General features: G+C 36.5%; 1 protein-coding gene across 1 annotated transcript; it reads left to right on the top strand.

Moving 5' to 3' along the window:
* Positions 1-1,095: 1,095 nt before the first annotated feature.
* On the top strand, positions 1,096-3,221 carry LOC122088776 (cytokinin riboside 5'-monophosphate phosphoribohydrolase LOG1-like). The gene is made up of 8 exons (XM_042658105.1): positions 1,096-1,285; positions 1,390-1,529; positions 1,620-1,717; positions 1,824-1,854; positions 1,945-2,044; positions 2,147-2,217; positions 2,328-2,471; positions 2,661-3,221. The coding sequence occupies exons 2-8, from the start codon at positions 1,395-1,397 to the stop codon at positions 2,748-2,750; spliced, it is 669 nt and encodes a 222-aa protein (XP_042514039.1). The 5' UTR covers positions 1,096-1,285; positions 1,390-1,394; the 3' UTR covers positions 2,751-3,221.
* Positions 3,222-19,608: the final 16,387 nt, after the last annotated feature.

Raw genomic sequence — 19,608 nt, 5'->3', positions numbered from 1 at the left:
TATCTTGTATGAGGAACTTGAGAGGGTTGAAAGACTCGTGCAAGTGAAGGAACCGACAAACACAAAAGAATCTAAAAATTGACCTTATAAAAGGAGTGCTTTAACTAATAGATATGGGCCATATTGCTTGAAAGCTTAACAATGTCAAATCTCAACCCACTCTTCCAGTTTCCTTCTCAAACCAAGCATACTTTGTCACACAATGTGAGGTAGGCCTCCAGGTTTATTTAAGACAGACACTCGTAATAAATAGTCATTAAATTGCAGCAACTAGAGCAATTAAATAGAACCTGTGATCTACTTTTCTTTCCAAATGAGAATTACATATACCCTTTAAAAATTAATGTAACTAGTACTCTTTTGTTTGTTTTAGTGTATGAAAGGACAATGATCATGAATCTGACCCATGACTCATTACAGTGCCTCACCTTCTCACCCTTGGTCACATTTGATGATGATGTTTCATTAAGTGATTTCTAACTTCTAATTCCCCCTAGATCCTATTGTCCTAAAGAAGAATTTTCATCTAGGCTCTTTTTTTACCTTGGCTAATCCTAACTTGGTTGCAGCTTTTGCGTTTCTCTTGAGTGAACCCCACCCCCCCCCCCCAAACAAAAATAAAATCCTGATCCTGCCGATTTCTGTCCTTAGCTTAGAGAATTTATAAGATACTAACAATAAATGAAAGCATGGTCAATGTGTTGGTAGAGTCTGTCATCAATCTGGATCCTCAGAACCTCAAGGGCTGTGAAAACCTTAAAAATCTTGATATAGATCATAAGAATGACTTTCAAAATTGAAGGTCTATGATTTCAGTGATAAAATGCAAACAATTGATTGAATGAGGCACAAATGGTGGACAATAGGTAAGTAGGAGTGGGTCTCCTCTGAAATTCATGATAGTAAACCTTAAGAGATATTAGAGAGAGAGAGAGAATAGGTGGGTGGGTTTAGATTATAAAAGGAACAAATGATGGACAATAGGTAAATAGGAGTGGGTCTCCTCTGAAATTCATGATAGTAAAACTTAAGAGATATTAGAGAGAGAGAGACAATTGGTTGGTGGGTTAAGATTATAAAAGGGGAAATGGAAAAGACTCTTGTTTGGCTCTTCTCCAACACAAGGAGATTGGGAAGAAAAGGAGTCCCATTTGGTGGGCAACTGAGGGCATAAAATTATAAAAGAAGAGGAGATGGTTTCTTGTTTGGCTCTTCTCCAACACCAAGTACTTGTTGTTTAAGCAGACAAAAGGAGCTGTTTGTGATAAAGGGCAGCCATTCAAAGGCAAGGATGTCGGGTTATACCACATTATCCTTTATCTTTTGCTTTTACTGTTCCCTTCTTGTGGTGATCACTTCCTTTCTCTTATGTGCTTTCTCACCTTCCAGGAAGGATGGGGGGTGCTGAAGAGACATCTGTACTAAGTGAGAAAATATGCAAATTCAAGAGGATTTGTGTCTATTGTGGGAGTAGAGCTGGATACAAATCTACCTTCAGTGATGCAGCTCTTGAACTTGGCAAACAACTGGTAATAACAAAATTTAACGGTATAGAATTGAATAAAACTCTCAGTTCCACTTATAATTTATCTTTAAACTGATCTTGTTTCTATCTTCAGGTTCAAAGGAAGATTAATTTGATTTATGGTGGAGGAAGTGTAGGTCTTATGGGTTTAATTTCTCAGGCTGTTTTTAATGGTGGTTGTCATGTTCTTGGGTATTACTTTCACATTGCTGGCTTGATTTTCATGTCTTTGGTTCCTCATTCCTTTTAATAGAGAATTGGATGTTCCCATAAAATGAATAACTTGTTTTTTATACAGAATTATTCCAAGAGCTCTTATGCCTCATGAGGTAATGCTTTCTCTTCATTTTTGTATACTTCTTAATTTAGTAACTCTGATTCTTCTGTATGAACTGATGAAACTCAAAACACATCTGTAGATATCAGGAGTAACCATTGGAGAAGTGAAAGCAGTTTCTAACATGCATGAAAGGAAAGCAGAAATGGCTAAACATGCCGATGCTTTCATTGCTCTTCCTGGTTTGCCCAAACTCAATAATTCACTAACTTCCACAATCTTCATGGACAGTGTTGCAGGCTTATATATCCTTTCTAAATTCCCAAATCTTAAACCTGTTTTAGGTGGTTATGGTACCATGGAAGAACTATTGGAGATTATAACATGGTCTCAACTAGGAATTCATGAGAAGCCTGTAAGATTGGTGCCCCTTAGTCCAAGCTTACTTCCTCTTTTTGTTTCTTACAATGAATTTAGCAATTGGGTTCTCATTCTCTCTTTCTCCTGCTTTGAAATTTGAGACAGGTTGGCTTGTTGAATGTTGATGGATATTATAACAGCTTACTTGAACTTTTTGACAAAGGAGTGGAGGAAGGTTTCATAGAGGAGACAGCAAGACATATTGTAGTCTCAGCAGATACAGCAGAAGAGCTGATCAGGAAAATGGAAGTAAGATGAAGACATTCCTTCTATTCTTTTAGAATAAAATATTTTTATTTCATTGTGTGACAAACAAACAATATATATAATTAATTTTATTAGGGTTGGTTGTTAAATTATTGGATTCTGTCAAGAAGAAAAGTTGCAGGAAGTGGCAGCTGGGAATGATTTGTTGATGCTTTTGATTGATATTTGCAGGAGTATGCACCACTTCATGACAAGGTTGTACCCAGACAAAGCTGGGAAGTAGACCAATTAGACTTTGCTACAAGAGGGCACACTTTTTAATCCCAAATTCGACTCACTTATTTGATTACTGTTCAAGTTATATTTTTAGTTTATTCTCCATTCCCATATTGAGACAACAAGGCAAACAATCTCTCTCTCTCTCTCTCTCTCTCTCTCTCTAGTGGACATTTGACTCTCAAGATGCATGCATGTCTAACTTGGGAGTAAGCTAGGATATGGAAGGGAAGGTGGGGGGAAAAGAGTGAGAAAGTTAAAAGAGATGTTGCTGTTCCTTAGGGGTTTATCTTATTGAGGCTATGAATTGAGGCTTGTCAATTTGGTGTCAATTTGGTTTCATTTTGTAAGTTATGAGGAAGTTTAACAGATTCTACTATGTGGTTGTGTGGATGGGGAAGCTTATAGATTCTACTATCTGATCTACTGTAATGGAGGGCCCACTAGGAAAGCTGACACTTTTGTTGTGTTGGCAAACCTTTTCACAGTTCAATAGAAAATGGCTTGCATTTGCATGATTTGGTTTGGGCTCTGAATAGTTACCAGCAGGTGTGGTGTACAAAATTTCCTGCATCGGGACAGCAATCATGTAAAACTTGAACCGACTCCACTTGTTCAACTTGACCTGCCACAGTGGGTCACACACACACACTGAGTGAATGAGAGTGAGAGTGAAAGTGAGAGATATCTTAATTTGATGCCAGAGTCTGATTTGTAATCATATACAAGGGGAAAGCTTCCTCCTTCCAAATGTCAAATAGTTATAATGTGATCTTTTAATTATATAAAAGATGGGAAAATGTTTCTTAAGAGGGAACATGGTTTTTATGCATACAAAGGCCAATGGGAGCATATACGATTGTATTAGGTGAGGTCATTATCATATTTTATGGGGTTTGATGTATCAGATGGGTCATTATCATATTTTATACGGTTGGGTGATCATTTTTCTTTTCCCCTTTTTCATGTGTTTGAGCGTAGGAGCATGTTCTCCCCCCACCCTACAAAAAAACCATTCCCCCATAAAAGATCTAGTTTTTCTTCAAGCATGGTGAAGTAAGAATCTCTTCAGCTACCAATTTGTTCACTACCTGATGCTCAACAGTATCATTTAATTGATTAGATATTTATCCATGGTTTCATATAGTATATATATATATATATATAGTCTCTATCCACGAAAGGAAAAAAGTTCAAAAATAGTAAGCTTTAGAAAGGGTTTGAGAAGTCTACTATTTTCAAAGAGAAAAGTATTTTGAACCACCGGGTAACCTACGCCCCTCAGAGATTTTATATTTGAATCATGAATAATATAAGGAAAAATAAATTTAATACATGGTGAGCCATACGATTAAGAAAAACCATAAAAATTAAAAATCTAAACCATGATAGCATAACCTATCTATTTGATAAATAGAATAACCAAACGACCCTTAGATAGAAGCCATTTAAACATGCCTTTGAGAGTTCCTTTTTCTCATTATTATGAATTATGGACATCACTTATCATTCCTTGGTAGATGTTTTGAAGAGAAGCTGTAGTTGCAAGTCTAAATGCCTCAAACCCAAGCATGAAAATGAACAACTACAGTTTTACCAGAAATGCCACTTTTCAACCTCTAGCATCCCCAATCTATCAGATCAAATCCAGTCTTTGATAGAGTACAAAGAAGGGCTATTTCTAGGGAGAGGTGAATGAATATATAAGGGATGCAAAGATAATGGAATTTGGGTAATGGGGTGAACAATGGACCACCTTGCCGTGCTCAGTAACTACAGCTCAACTTGGTACCAAATTTTGAAGTGAAAATTGAATTCATACTGTATTAATGTCGATGCTAAGGATACGTTGCCTTCAGTACAGTAGTGAAGAGGACCACAATAAGGTACTACTTTCAAGGATGAGCAAAGGCCACAAACCATTAGGAATATGAATGGAAGGTAATGCATGGGGCCAGTCAAAAATTGAGGCTCACTCATTGCCGCGTCTTGCTTGGTCCCTTTTGATTAGGGTTTGGAAATTGGCATGATCCTTTATTCCTTAACGGGTTAGGTTAGGTTAGGGTTGGGATTGGTAAATGAACAACCCTTGGATCTGTCCCCCTACCGACAAACATGCATGTTTCATGGGATAGAGCCAAGTTACGGTGAGTTTCACTACTCACCAATGTCTGAAAAAGAGTGAACCACTAAAAATAAAGTAAAAAATAAAAAGGGTGAGCAGGTGGGTCTGCATCCAAGTGAACAATGGTATTTTGTCAAGTTTGGACCAGACGTGACTCTACAAGCTTTCGTACCACCATAGGGTGAGGAGGACTCTGGTGTTTTAACAAGTTGGATGTGCTTTGAGCTCTCTCTTGCGCTGAAAAAGATTTAAATCCAAGGGAGGGGAAAGAGAATTATAGACATCCAAATCTTCTCCAGCACAGGATGGAGTGCAGTGAGCATTCTATGGTTAGGAAGCCCCTTGGGGTGAGTGCTCGGTAATCTCAGCCAAGGGAGGCTCACTGTACCGTCTTGTGTTGAAAAGGATTAAGAGTCGAATTATAGTTTGACCCAATGATAAAGGTACGAATGTTGCGACTTGATGATCAAGCTAGAAAGTAGAAACAACCTCTCAACATTCTCATGGTAAGATTTTATAATTCTCACCCTTGGTCCTTTTCATTTGCAAGCCTTGTGCACCTGATATGCTTTTTTTTTTTTTTTTTTATATGTTTGAGGTATCTCATTTTTTATATTTCTAACTTCGCCCTTCAGAGTGACTGACATCTCTCTCTCTCTCTCTCACACACACACACTCTGTGCCTCTACTCCGCCCCTGCCTTGTACAATACGGGTCGCATCATTTATTTTCTTTACTGCTCCACTTTTCATTGATATATTGTTGATGGGTCTCTTAGCCAGCCAAGACTCAGATGGGTATCCGCCTCATTACCTCTCCCTGGTCCTCTCTCTCTCTCTCTCTCTCTCATCGTCTGGGTGTTGCGTTGGCATCGGTGCTCTGTTCTGTCTTCATACTCCTCAAGCCTTTGAAGGCCAAGGATGAAATTTGCTGCCACCGATATTGGGTGAGAGAGAGAGAGAGAGAGAGAGAGAGAGAGAGAGAGGAGGTGGGAGATGCAGAGAAATGAGGGAGAAAGAGATGCAGAGTATGGGGAGGAGGAGAGATGCAAAGAATGCAGAGGAGTCACCGGATTCCAGCAGGTTCTCTGGTGTTGGATAATCACTGGAGCATATTTTAAAAATCGGTGAATCGGTCAGGATCGTCTGACTCGGATTCGTATCTTCGAGATTGATCGCAATTCACCGGTGATATATAAGGGTAAAATGATAAAAATAAAATAAAATAAAATTAGAAAAAATGAAAGATAAATAAATTAAAATTAAAAAAAAAAAAGAGGGTAATTCTGCCTGATAGCAATCCTAAGTTGAGATCAACCCTAAGTTTTAAACCTTGCTTCAGAGGATCAACGGAAATTTATAAGTAAGATACCCTAAATATATTTCAAAACATGAGGTACCCTGATGAGCACAATAATATGTGAAATCTTATGGATATAAGTGTATATTTTACCCCACTTTGGATAGTACTATTTTTATTTTTCTTGTTTTTTTTTTTCAATTTTCAAGTCTACAAGATAAAGTACTTAAAGTGAATCAAGAACCAATCCAAAGGTGGGACCCACTCATTGGTACCTCATACTCTTTCCTACAAAATCCTGAAGATTATTCTCTCTCCTTGCCACCTCACAAGATCTTTAAGATGCTATGTAGAGATTCTTTTCTGATTTAATCAAGATTGCAAGATATTAGTTAATATTGCAAGGAATGAATAGAATTTGTTAATTTTGGAAACAGATTTTCTCTTTCTTCACACAATATCTCAGAGAATGAGGATTTTTATTAAGATTTAATTTAATTTTATTTTCTTTCTTTTCTTAAAGAAGACTTGTAGAATGAAGGAGGCAAGACAAAAGCCCTATAAAAACTCCTTCTCCCCCCTCCTATTTATTATTCCCCTTAGTTTATTTTCTAGTTTATGCTTAGTTTTCTTCTCTCTCTCCCTCTCTCTCTCTTTAGTTTTAGTTCTTCTCTACTTTTGCTTTAATCACTTTTGTAATAGTTTTTTTTATGTCAATTAATGCAATCACTCTTTTATTCTTATTCAGCCTTTTATGTTTATGATTTATGCAATTGAGTTGTAATTTTTAAATTATAGTTTTAGGCTTAGATCTAGGTGACAAGATCACGAGCCGTGGAGCATTTTTTTTTTCAAGTTTATTTCTTTTTTCAAGATTTTTTTTCTCTAGTACTAGAAATTTCAGATTTAGTTTATTCCAGATCTGGTTTTAGTACTGGTAGTATCTCAAATCACCCAAGCTTTCAAGTTCAAGGGTTGAAGTTCAAGTAAGTAGGCTCCCTCAATAGTCTTCTCTCCCCTCTCATTCCCTCTTCTGACTACCCTTTTTTTCTTAATTTAGGATTTTAATTTCAGTCGTTACATTATTGCTATCCCTTTCCCCTAAGGTTCATGACTAATGTATGTGTTGGCTTTGCCACCTTAGCCATAGAACCATCAATTTATTGATTTTATTTTAATTGTCTCCTTTTCCCTAAAGCCAAGTAGAGTAACCCTTGTAAGAGTGATTCTCAGGTCAAGTAGGGAAGCTCATATTATGATGCATCCCTCGGGCTAAATAGAGAAACTTACTTCTGAGTCTTTCTCTAGCTTTCTCCCCCTTTCTTTTACTTTATTTTTATTTCAACATTTTTTTCCTTTATTTTTTATTTTTAATTGCGTGGGCTGTTTATTTTCACTTATTTATTTATTTAATTTTAATTGCGTGGTTTGCGTCTTTAAATTTTTAGATGACGAATGGTTAGGACGTTATTTTAGATACATATATTTAGGACGGTAGTTAGAATTAGATCACAACCATTAATAGGTTCACTTTTGCATTATTAAAAGAAAAAAAATAAAGTAGCTACTCTCCCTGAGTTCGACCCGTAGCTATACTGATCCGTACGCTTGCGGTTACATTTAAAATCTCAAACAAGTTTTTAGCGCCATTACCAGGGAGATAGTTCCATGTTATTCTTTGCTTTCTTTTGGTAAATCGGAGTGTTTTATTTGCTTTGTTTTGTTTATTTATTTATTTTTTCTTTTATTGAATTCCTGAAAAGATCAACTTGCAATAATAGTTGTATCAGTGGAGGTCGTCATGCCTCACAGTATAATAAAGACAGGTTTCGCCCTGTAGTAGTACCTCAGGAATTGACCTGAGCAACCCCGGAACCTTGCCGGTAAACTCCCAAAAAGCCAAAAAAAATCAAATAAGAAAAAAAAAAGAGTTTTTCTTTCCATTCTTTTGTGCTTGTCTTACTCTAGTTGTGGGTAGTTTTCTGTTGCATGAGTGTGTGATCCCGTGATTTTACCAATCGTTTAGTAAGAGTACCTATTTTTAGAATGACAGAACAACCTAAACTTACTTTAAAGGATAGATTCTACCCAGCCAGGGCAGCCCAACCTTCTTGCATTAGATTACCAGCTGCCACAGGGAATAATTATGAGCTTAAAACTCAATTCATCACTATGTTACCCCACTTCCATGGGCTATCTTCCGAAGATGCTTATTTGTTCATGAGAGAATTTGAGGAGGTTTGTGTCCTCATTAATATACAACAGCTCAGTGATGATACTGTTAAACTTAAATGCATTACCTTTTCACTCAAGGATGGAGCAAAAAGATGGTTATATGGGCTGCCAACTAATTCCATTACCACATGGGATCAGTTTACAGTAGCGTTCTTAAGAAAAAAATTTCCCTTGCATAAAACAAACAAACTTAAGAGCGAGATCATGCAATTCTGACAAAAACCTCAAGAGTCATTTTCTAGACTTATGGAAAGGTTCCAAGACCTTCTCCAAGAGTGGACACCATCATGGGATTGACAAATGGCATCTTTGCCAAATCATTTATGAAGGGATAGACTACTATACTAAGCAAATGTTAGAGTCTATGTGTCCTATAGGCTTCACAGCTTATGCGGACGAAAACGAAGCTTGAAACTTTTTGGTTGACCTAGCTTAAAAGACAAGAGAATGAGAGTCTACTTAGGAAAGTGAGAGAACTATAGGAGGTAAATGATACTATGTCGATGGGATAGTAGCCAAGGATGCCCATTTAGATAGCCTCATTAAAAGAATAAAAGCCCTTGTCCCTAAAGCACATGCTCCAGTCCACCAAGTCCAAAATCAGATCTCTATGTGCAATTAGTGTCACTCCCCTGGACATGTAATGGAAGAATGCCCTAACAGTTCTGGGGGGTAATGAAAATGTTAATGCTCTTTACCCGAACAACCCGTTTAGCAACACTTACAATCTAGGGTGGAGAAATCACCCTAATTTTTTATGAAGCTAAGGGAATCAAGGAGGTCCATCCAACTTTCACAACCAAGGGCACCCTAGTCCCCAGAGGCCCAATTTTGCACCACTACCTAATTCTTTCCCTCGGCCTAATCTAGGTCTTCAGTCAAATTTTGCTAGGCCCCCTCTCCAAGCACCTTATCAACAACCCCCGGGGTTGACATCCACTGGAGAGGCGGTAAGAATTAGTGAGCAAGAGAAAAGCTTGGCCCTTCTCATGACAAGCCACAATAATGTGAAAAGGTAACTCACCCAACTTGTTACAATCATGCATGAGAAGGAGAAAGAAAAATCGCCTAGTCAGCCAGAGTCGAATCCTAAACATCAAGTGCTGATTCCACAAGGGCTACCTGCTCCTCAACTTAATGTTGTACAAAGTCAACAACACCAAGGGTCCTCTAACCAGTGTATTACAGTATATGCCCTACGGAATGACCGAGAGTATCTATGGAATGGTACCACTCATTCTTCACCATCTGACATTTCTGTTGACACTCCGACTATCAAGGTTACTACTGTGCCTCCCATTCCAGGTTCGTCAGTTGGACCTGAAGAGATTAAGGATGATTTGGTGGAAGCCATAAAAAATGATTCTATTAATGAGAGAACTTCTAATAGTGTTTATGTTCCTCCTGTCCCCTATCCTAACCATTTGATGAATAAGAAGAAGACAACTTCAATGGAAAAATTTTTAGAAGTCTTCAGGAAGGTAGAGGTAAACATCCCTCTTTTGGATGTCATAACTCAAATTCCAGCCTATGCCAAAGTTCTCAAAGACTTATGCACTCACAAGCATGCCACAAGTGTGCTCAAAAAGGTGTTTTTGGCAACTAATATCAGTTCATTGATCACATAACTTATAGTAGCCAAGTATAAGGATCCTGGGTGTCCCACTATCTCTTGTGTCATTGGCAACACTCGTATTGATCATGCCTTACTTGACCTTGGTGCAAGTGTGAACCTTCTAACTTATCATGTTTATCAACAACTTGGATTAGGAGATTTAAAAGCTACAGGGACAACTCTCCAGTTGGCTGATCGTTCTGTCAAGATTCTGAAAGGGATGGTCGAAGATGTCCTACTTAAGGTAGGAGAATTTGTTTTTCTAGTCGATTTTATTGTTTTGGACACCAAACCCTTCACCACTAGGGATAAGATCCTTATCATTCTTGGAAGATCATTTCTGGCTACCAGCAATGCATTAATCAATTGTCGGAATGGTCTACTAAGGATATCTTTTGGTAATCACACTATGGAGTTCAACATGTATAGGTTGAGCAAGCAATCCATAATTTCTTCTGATGATATTGATGAAGAGGTCAATATGCTTGAGAATTTTTCTGATGATATTGTTAAAACTTTTGACATTGATTTTGATTCAGAATTCCAAAAGTGTATAAAAGAATTAGAGGATGATACTGAAAATTTTCTGATGTTTGGAGCCTTCATACACCCATGGAGCCCATTGGTCCTCTATCAAATTATCTTCTTAAACCCTCAATTGTTGAGCCCCCTAAGCTTGATTTGAAAGAGTTACCCTCTAACTTAAGGTATGCCTTCTTAAGAGAAGATCAAACTCTACCAGTTATTATCGTCTCAGATTTAACTTCAAGTTAAGAGGAAGAGTTAATCAAAGTTTTAAAAGAAAACAAGGAAGCCTTAGGTTGGACCATGGCAGACATTATAGGAATTTGCCCCTCAATCGTTCAACATCATATTCACCTCATAGAGGATTCAAAACCTTATAGAGAACCACAAAGAAGGGTTAATCCTATGATGCAAGAAGCTATCAAGAAAGAGATCCTAAAGTGCTTGGATCATGGTATCATCTACCCTATTTTTGATAACGAATGGGTAAGTCTAGTGAACGTGGTGCCAAAGAAGTCAGGTGTCACAGTAGTCTAAAATACTGAAAATGAGTTGATCCCTACCCGTGTCCAAACAGGATGGCGTGTGTGCATTGACTACAGGAAGTTAAATACGACAACTTGAAAAGACCACTTTCCTTTGCCTTTCATTGATCAAATGTTAGAACGATTAGTCGGACATGAGTATTATTGTTTCCTTGATGGTTATTCCGGCTATAACCCGATTTCCATTGCCTTAGATGATCAACACAAGACCACCTTTACATGCACTTATGGAACATTTGCTTATCGGCGTATGCCTTTTGGGCTTTGTAATGCCCCTGCCATGTTCCAAAGATGCACGATGAACATTTTCTCTAATATGGTGGAGCATTTTTTAGAAGTATTTATGGATGATTTTTCTATTCATGGCTCCTCATTTTCTAATTGTTTGCATCATCTTTCTTTAGTACTCAAACGATGCAAAGCGACTAATTAGTCCTCAATTGGAAGAAATGTCATTTCATGGTCACACAAGGTATAATGTTGGGTCATGCCATTTCCAAAGAAGGGATCAAGGTCGATAAGCTAAGGTGGACTTACTTTCTAATTTACCACCTCCCAAGTCAGTTAAGGACATTCGTTCCTTCTTAGGTCATGCAGGGTTCTATCGTCGGTTCATCAAGAACTTCAGTCACATGATTAGACCTCTCACCAATATTTTGGCTAAAGAACAACCCTTCGAATTTTCTAGTGAATGCCTCATGTGCCTTGAGCAATTAAAGAAGGTGTTGACTACAACCCCCATTATTCAAGCTCCCTTATGGACAGAGCCATTTGAATTAATGTGTGATGAATCTGATTTTACTATAGGGGCAGTCTTAGGGCAGAGAGTTGATAAACTTCCTCGTGTTATCTATTATGCCAGTAGAACTCTCAATGATGCACAGCTGAACTACACCACAACTGAAAAAGAATTTTTAGCTATTATATTTGCATTAGAAAAGTTTCGTGCATATCTGATAGGTTCTTATGTAATTATTTACACTGATCATGCAGCTATCAGATACCTTATTCAGAAAAAGGATGCCAAAGCACGTCTTATCAGATGGGTTTACTTTTCCAGGAATTTGACTTAGAAATTAAGGATAAGAAAGGCAGTGAAAATTTGGTTGCAGACCATTTATCCCAGTTACCCAATTCTTTGACTGTGAATATTCCAATTAACGAGTATTTTCCTGATGAGCAACTCTTTACAGCATCTAGTGAACCTTGGTTTGCAGATATAGTAAATTTTTTAGTTACAAACAAGACTCTGGATCATTGGTCTTCCTAAGATAAGTACCGTTCTCACTCACAGGTTAAGTATTTCTTTTGGAATGATCCTTACTTTTTTAAATCATGCCCCGACCAAATTATCCGAAGATGTATCCCTGATCATGAGCACCATTCTATTCTTTCCTTTTGCCATGATCAGGCTTGTGGCGGCCATTTTGGGCCTACTAAGACTGCAGCCAAGGTATTACAATGTGGATTTTATTGGCCCAGTCTCTTCAAAGACGCCTTTGCTTATTGTAAGGTTTGTCCTTCTTGTCAATCTTTAAGAAAAATCAGTAGAAGGAATATGATGCCTCTCAACCCAATCCTCGTGGTTGAGGTTTTTGATGTTTAGGGAATAGATTTTATGAGCCCTTTTCCCTAAGTCATGTGGATATGAATATTTTTTGTTGGCTGTGGACTATGTGTCCAAATGGATTGAGGCTCGTGCTTGTATGACCAATGACCATAAAGTATTCAATTCTTAATAGAAAATATTTTTTTCCCGATTTGGTACCCCTAGAGCTATCATTAGTGATAGGGGAAAGCACTTTTGTAATAAGCCTTTTGAGGCCTTAGTGAAAAAGTATGGGATTACCCACAAGTTAGCTACCCCATACCACCCCCAAACCAGTGGTCAGGTAGAAGTGTCCAATAAATAGATCAAGCAAATTCTAGAGAAGACAGTTAACCCAAATCGAAAGAATTGGTCTAACCGTCTGTTGGATGTTTTGTGGGCATATAGGACTGCTTACAAGACCATACTTGGTCAATCCCCATACCGTTTGGTATACGGGAAAGCCTGCCACCTTCCTGTTGAGTTAGAACATCGTGCCTTTTGGGCGATTAAGAAATTTAATTTTGATTTATTTACCGCAGGAGCTCATAGAGATCTCCAACTATCTGAGTTGGATGAATTGCAAAATGATGCCTATGATAGTGCAAAAATTTTCAAGAAAAAGACTAAAGCTTTTCATGATAGGTACCTTGTTAGGAAATTTTTTATGCCTGGTGATAAAGTTTTGTTGTACAATTCTAGATTGCATATCTTTCTAGGAAAACTTTATTCTCGGTGGGAAGGTCCTTAACTTGTGCAAACAGTATTCCCCCATGGTGCGATAGAGGTTATGAATCCATCCACTGGAAAAAATTTTAAAGTTAATGGGCACTATTTGAAGCCATTTCTTGAGTTGCCTTCAATGCATGATGCAGAGGCCATGATTCTCCATGAGCCTCTTTATGATGATATTTGATTCTATTTGATAATTTCCTCTCCTTTGTCCTTCTTGTTCTATTGTCTTATCATTTTTTTTTCTTTTTTCTGCATTGGGGACATTACACAATTTAAGTATGGGGGAGGGAACTTGAGGTTACTTTTAAAAGTTTTCTGGTGCTTTATACACACCCTAAAAAAAAATTGAGATCTAGGACCCATCTTGGTACTATAATCCCTATTGGGAGGATGGTAATGAATATATGTCTTGAAGTGGGACTTCACTTAAATGATTTAGAGATACTTGTCTTAAGGTTGAGGACCATTTGTTAGTTGGTGTCCTTGTTCTTAGGTTAGGAGTTGACACAATATTCTTGGCATGGTATAAAAATATATGATATAGATATGCAAAGAAAGTGAAAATTGGTCAAAAAGTAGAAAGTAAGTATAGAATTTCTAGGAGCTAGACAGAATACTACGCCTTATGAAGCGGGGTGTTTTGATCGAACCTCTTAGGAATGAACACTTCTGAAAAGAACTTAGAATCACTGTTTTTGTTGACATATGCATAAAGCGAAGCTACTTAGTAACTTGGGTTTCTGGTGTTTGCTCCACCATGTTATTCAGGCCAAATGTAGTGGAGTAGAATGAGTTCTCTACTTAAAAAAAAAAAAAAAGATACCATTATGCCTTGTTGTTTATGATTGGTTAACGCTCCAAAACCCTAGTTCATGGTCCCTACCTTACAATATGGTTTGCCTTAGGATTGGTCGTGCTTTAGAAGATACAAGGGTCGTCCCTATTTGAGATGTGTGATTGTTCCTAAATCTAGATGGAGTATTAAAGTTCAAGTGTGGGGGTTCCTCGGTTGATGTGCTCTAATTGAAAGAGGGTGTGTGTTTTGTAGTTATTAGAAACTTTAAATGGTAATTTTTTAAGTTAATTTGAATTTTGTGTGTATATTCACTACAAACACTCACGAGACACAACTCGTCCACTAGGGGTGACCTAGGGGTTTAAAGGATTATTGCACATGCTAAGTGCAACCGTGATTCCTACGAAAGTGAGTTAGGATTTTTATTTTTATTTCTTTTTCTTTTTGTTTTGCTCAAGGACTAGCAAAGTCTAAGTCTGGGAGAATTTGATGAACACAATAATGTGTAAAATCTTAGGGATATAAGTGTACATTTTGCCCCACTTTGGATAGTACTACTTTTATTTTTCTGGTTTTTTTTCAGTTTCCAAGTCTACAAGAGAAAGTGCTTAAAGTGAATCAAGAACCAATCCAAAGGTGGGACCCACTCATTGGTACCTCATCCTCTCTCCTACAAAATCCTGAAGATTATTCTCTCTCCTTGCCACCTCACAAGATCTTGAAGATGCTATATAGAGATTCCTTTCTGATTTAATCAAGATTGCAAGATATTGGTTAATATTGTAAGGAATGAATAAAATTTGTTAATTTTGGAAACAAATTCTCTCTTTCCTCACACAATATCTCAGAGAATGAGGATTTTTACCAAGATTTAATTTTATTTTATTTTCTTTCTTTTCTTAAAGAAGACTTGTAGAAGGAAGGAGGCAAGACAAAAGCCCTATAAAAGCCCCTTCTCTCCCCCCTCCTATTTATTATTCCCCTTAGTTTATTTTCTAGTTTATGCTTAGTTTTCTTCTTTTCTCTCCCTCTCTCACTCTTTAGTTTTAGTTCTTCTCTATTTTTGCTTTAATCACTTTTGTAATAGTTTTTTTAATGTCAATTAATGCAATAACTCTTTTATTCTTATTCAGTCTTTTATGTTTATATTTATGCAATTGAGTTGTAATTTTTAAAGTTATAGTTCTAGGCTTAGATCTAGGTGACAAGATCACGAGCCGTGGAGCATCTTTTTTTTTCAAGTTTATTTTTTTTTTTTTCAAAAATTTTTCTCTAGTACTAGAAATTTCAGATTTAGTTTATTCCAGATCTGATTTTTAGTACTGGTAGTATCTCAAATCACCCAAGCTTTCAAGTTCAAGGGTTGAAGTTCAAGTAAGTAGACTCCCTTAATAGTCTTCTCTCCCCTCTCTCATTCCCTCTTCTGACTACCCTTTCTTTCTTAATTTAGGATTTTAATTTCAGTCGTTACATTATTGCTATCCCTTTCCCCCAAGGTTCATGGCTAGTGTATGTGTTGGCTTTGCCCCTCCTAGCCATAGAACCATCAATTTATTGCTTTTATTTTAATTGTCTCTCTTTTCCTAAAGCCAAGTAGAGTAACCCTTGTAAGAGTGACTCTCTGGTCAAGTAGGGAAACTCATATTATGATACATCCCTCGGGCTAAGTAGAGAAACCTACTTGTGAGTCTCTCTCTAGCTTTCTCCCCTTTCTTTTACTTTATTTTTATTTCAGAATTTTTTTTCTTTATTTTTTATTTTTAATTACGTGGGCTACTTATTTTCACTTATTTATTTATTTAATTTTAATTGCGTGGTTTGCGTCTTTAAATTCTTAGATGACGAATGGTTAGGACGTTATTTTAGATACATATGTTTAGGACGGTAGTTAGAATTAGATCACAACCATTAATAGGTTTATTTTCGCATTATTAAGAGAAAAAAAAATAAAGTGGTTGCTCTCCCTGAATTCGACTCATAGCTACACTGATCCGTACGCTTGCGGTTACATTTAAAATCTCAAACATACCCAACTATAGTTTACTCAAACATTGTGTACGTCAACTCATCAGTTGTAATAAAAAATATATTATTAATTAAAATAACTTAAAATATCAATGTTAGGGTTAGGGTTCTTAATATGTAGTTGTTTCGTCATAGTCATGGTTGTTAAATTATGAAACAACAGTACCAATTTATTTGTAGGCCTAAGACAAAAATGGCGTATGAACAAAAAATGGCACTCCAAGGCTTCAATTTGGTACCATTGTTGGAAAGTAATGTTTGAAAATCCTCATAATCGCTCCAGATCTCCTCCAATCCCCATCCATCGGCACATGCTTATTTCATCCAATAGAGAAGGCTCCTAGTAGTGACTTCAATATATATTTTTTTTTTGGTCATCGTATAACTGACATATAGTGAGACACATTTTCCTTGATTAGTAACACATGTACATATTAGAACACTTAAATTCCAGATTGAAATAATTGGTGTATCTAACGGTACAAAGTTTATAGGAGTCACCTATTGGCACATAGAATGGGAGGATTAGGAAGTCCAATATTTCACATGATATAGAACAAAGTATGGATTGGGTTTACGATGTGAATATGCGACCTGCTTTCTATGTATCCATATGAAATAGCAAGATATTATAAAGTGTTTGAATGAAGGGAAAAAAAAAAAAGGTAAAAGAAACACAAATTTTTTGAATATGTCTACACAATTGGAATACTATGGAAACTATGCAACATAAAATAGGTCATAGATTTTTTTTTTTTTTTTATTATTATTATTGATAGGTAGGGAGACTACAAACCTCCTAGTGAGGGGAAGTAGATAACAGCTAGGAGGTTCGAACTCGAAACCTCTTGATGATTATAGGCTTTGTGTGCATCACAATTCATCAACTGCACTAGGCAATTGTTTTTGTCATATTAAAATAGAGCCCTAAATCTATCACATGATTAAATATGTGGTACTGTTTTCCTATTCAAAGGTTTGGATTTTTTTATTTAGCATATCATGTATGAAAAATAGAGTGTTATGAACTTCGCACAATATCTAAACCATCCACCAGGTTTGCATCCCTTTTAAGAGAGGAAAATTGATATATATATATATATATATTTTTAATGAGAATCAAAATCAGTTTAAAAAAGAAAAAGGAATATTTTTCAGTTATGGCCATGTAACATACCTAAAAGGCTAAAACTCTTAGCTTTGATTTGGTAATTATAGGTTGTGTTTGGTATGTATTCTTGGAATGCATTCTGGACCAAGAACACATTCTGGGCTGTTAAAAACATTGTTTGGTAAGCATTTCATTCTTAAAATTCTAGAACATGGTCAAGAATGCAGCCCATTCTGGAATGGGATATTTTTCTATTCTGCATTCTGCATTCTCCATTCTCCATTCTCCAGCTCTTGGCATAGCCCCAATGAAAACAGCTTTGCCACTAATCGCCTAATCTTATGAAAGGCACATTCTCTCCCAGAGAATAACATCTCATTCTTACACATCTCCAAAAATTACTTTTCTTTCTCTCTCTAAAAACCATTTCTCTCACCCCAAATCTCTCTCTTCTCTTTATTAAGATCTCCTCTTGAATCCAAAATCCTAGAATCTCCTGTTTTCCTCACGATATTTACAGGTTTGATGTAAGCAATATTATCTAAGGAACCAATCAAAATTTTATATTTTTATTTGTTTTTCTTGAGTTATTGATGTAATATTGTCTGGGATTTTCACCAAAGAGATTCCGCCCATGAGGTGTTTGATAAAATGTCTGAACATTCTCACATAAAAAACACATTTTAAACAAATATTTTATCCAAACAATGTTCTCATTCTCAGTTAAGAACATATTTTTTATTTTCATAATGGAAATACACATTCTCATAATGGGAATGCATACACAGCCATAATTAATTTCACCCCAAAATATTGGTGATTATAATTTTAGACGTAGCTTTCATAGGAGACAATTTCGCACGACACGATTGTAAGAAGGAATTTGCATACTATAGCAATGAGGGTCTAGAGAATGGTATCATCTACATGGGTCCACATGAAGGGCACATGGTAAGAGTAGGAGAGAGTGTGTCGGTGTAGGTCCCACTTTTTACTATGTGAGAAGGGATATTGAAATCTACGCAAAGACAACACCTGCTTTCTTTTTTCAATTTTTATTTTATTTTTCTAATCAAATGATATTAGTTGCAAAGTAAATTAAATTTTAATAATTACATTTGGAATGTTTTGGAGTTAATTACGAGATCATGTTTGTAATATTACTTGCTACCAAACGGAGCCTAAGAAATTTCTGAAAAAAAAAAAAAAAAAAAAAGGAGCCTACAAAACTGTCATTTTTCTTTAATTCTATAGTATTTCTCTTTGAAGCAAGCTCTTCATAACTTTAAAACGTGTTGTGACCATGGAAGGGTGCTATAGCTCATCGACTAGATCAGCCTTTTCTCCCCTAATTGATGTGGAACTAAAGAGTTTACACCCTCAAGGTTTCTCCCGTTTCTTATCTAACCATTGGAGCTCAATGCATTTGAATATTTTCTTAAACATGATATTATTACTCCTTCTATACGATGGAAGAAAAAAAAAATACTTATTTCATCCCTATTAATGTACATGAGGAAGGAATACCTCATTTAATGTGGGTGAAAGGAAAACCACCTACTAAAAAAAAATTGAACCTTATGCAATTTAGAATGTAATGTTCTTTGAAAATTAATGAAGACTAATATTTTCCCAGGGCTTTAACTGATGGCTTTCGATAAAAGAGCCTATGGTCAAGGCAATGGAGTCACAGTTTATTTTATAACGCTCCTCTTTTCTTTGCATGATGATTCCAATTTTGTTTGTTTCTGCATTTGGTCCGTTCCATTAAATCTCTCTCCTCCTCTCTTCTCCTCTCCCACTACAAGTTTTCTTCTTGCTTGTGTATGCATTTCCAATAGTCTTTATTGTCTTGTCAGAGAGTAGCCCGATGTGCCCATAGTTTTCTTGGTTCCACTTTGGTCCCGGTCCTATTACGGCATGACATAACACACGCTAATAAGGGTATCAAAATTCAGCCCGGTTTAATCGAATCAATTAAAACCAATCGAATCAGCTCAGACCAAACTGAACCCTTATCGATTTAAATTTTGAGTTGGATTTTATAGAACCAATAGAAACTAAAACCAAACCAAACCGATGTCCATTTTCTACATTATAATTAGCCCAGCCCACCGAATTGCCCACGAACCGGTCCATCTATTCTCAGTTTCTCACAAGTCACTAATGACTAAATTATAGACGTAAGTTGACGAAAACGCCCTTGTTGGACGTCAGTGGAAATAAGGCGAGGTTCGATGTATCTGTTAGAAACGTCAAGAAAGGACGCCTTTAGATTCTTTGTACGAAACTCTTTTACTAGAT

The sequence above is a fragment of the Macadamia integrifolia genome, chromosome 9 (genome assembly GCF_013358625.1).
Source record: "Macadamia integrifolia cultivar HAES 741 chromosome 9, SCU_Mint_v3, whole genome shotgun sequence".
Lineage (NCBI taxonomy): Eukaryota > Viridiplantae > Streptophyta > Magnoliopsida > Proteales > Proteaceae > Macadamia > Macadamia integrifolia.
The sequence above is the reverse complement of the archived record's forward strand: the minus strand, read 5'-3'. Positions and strand labels throughout refer to the sequence as shown.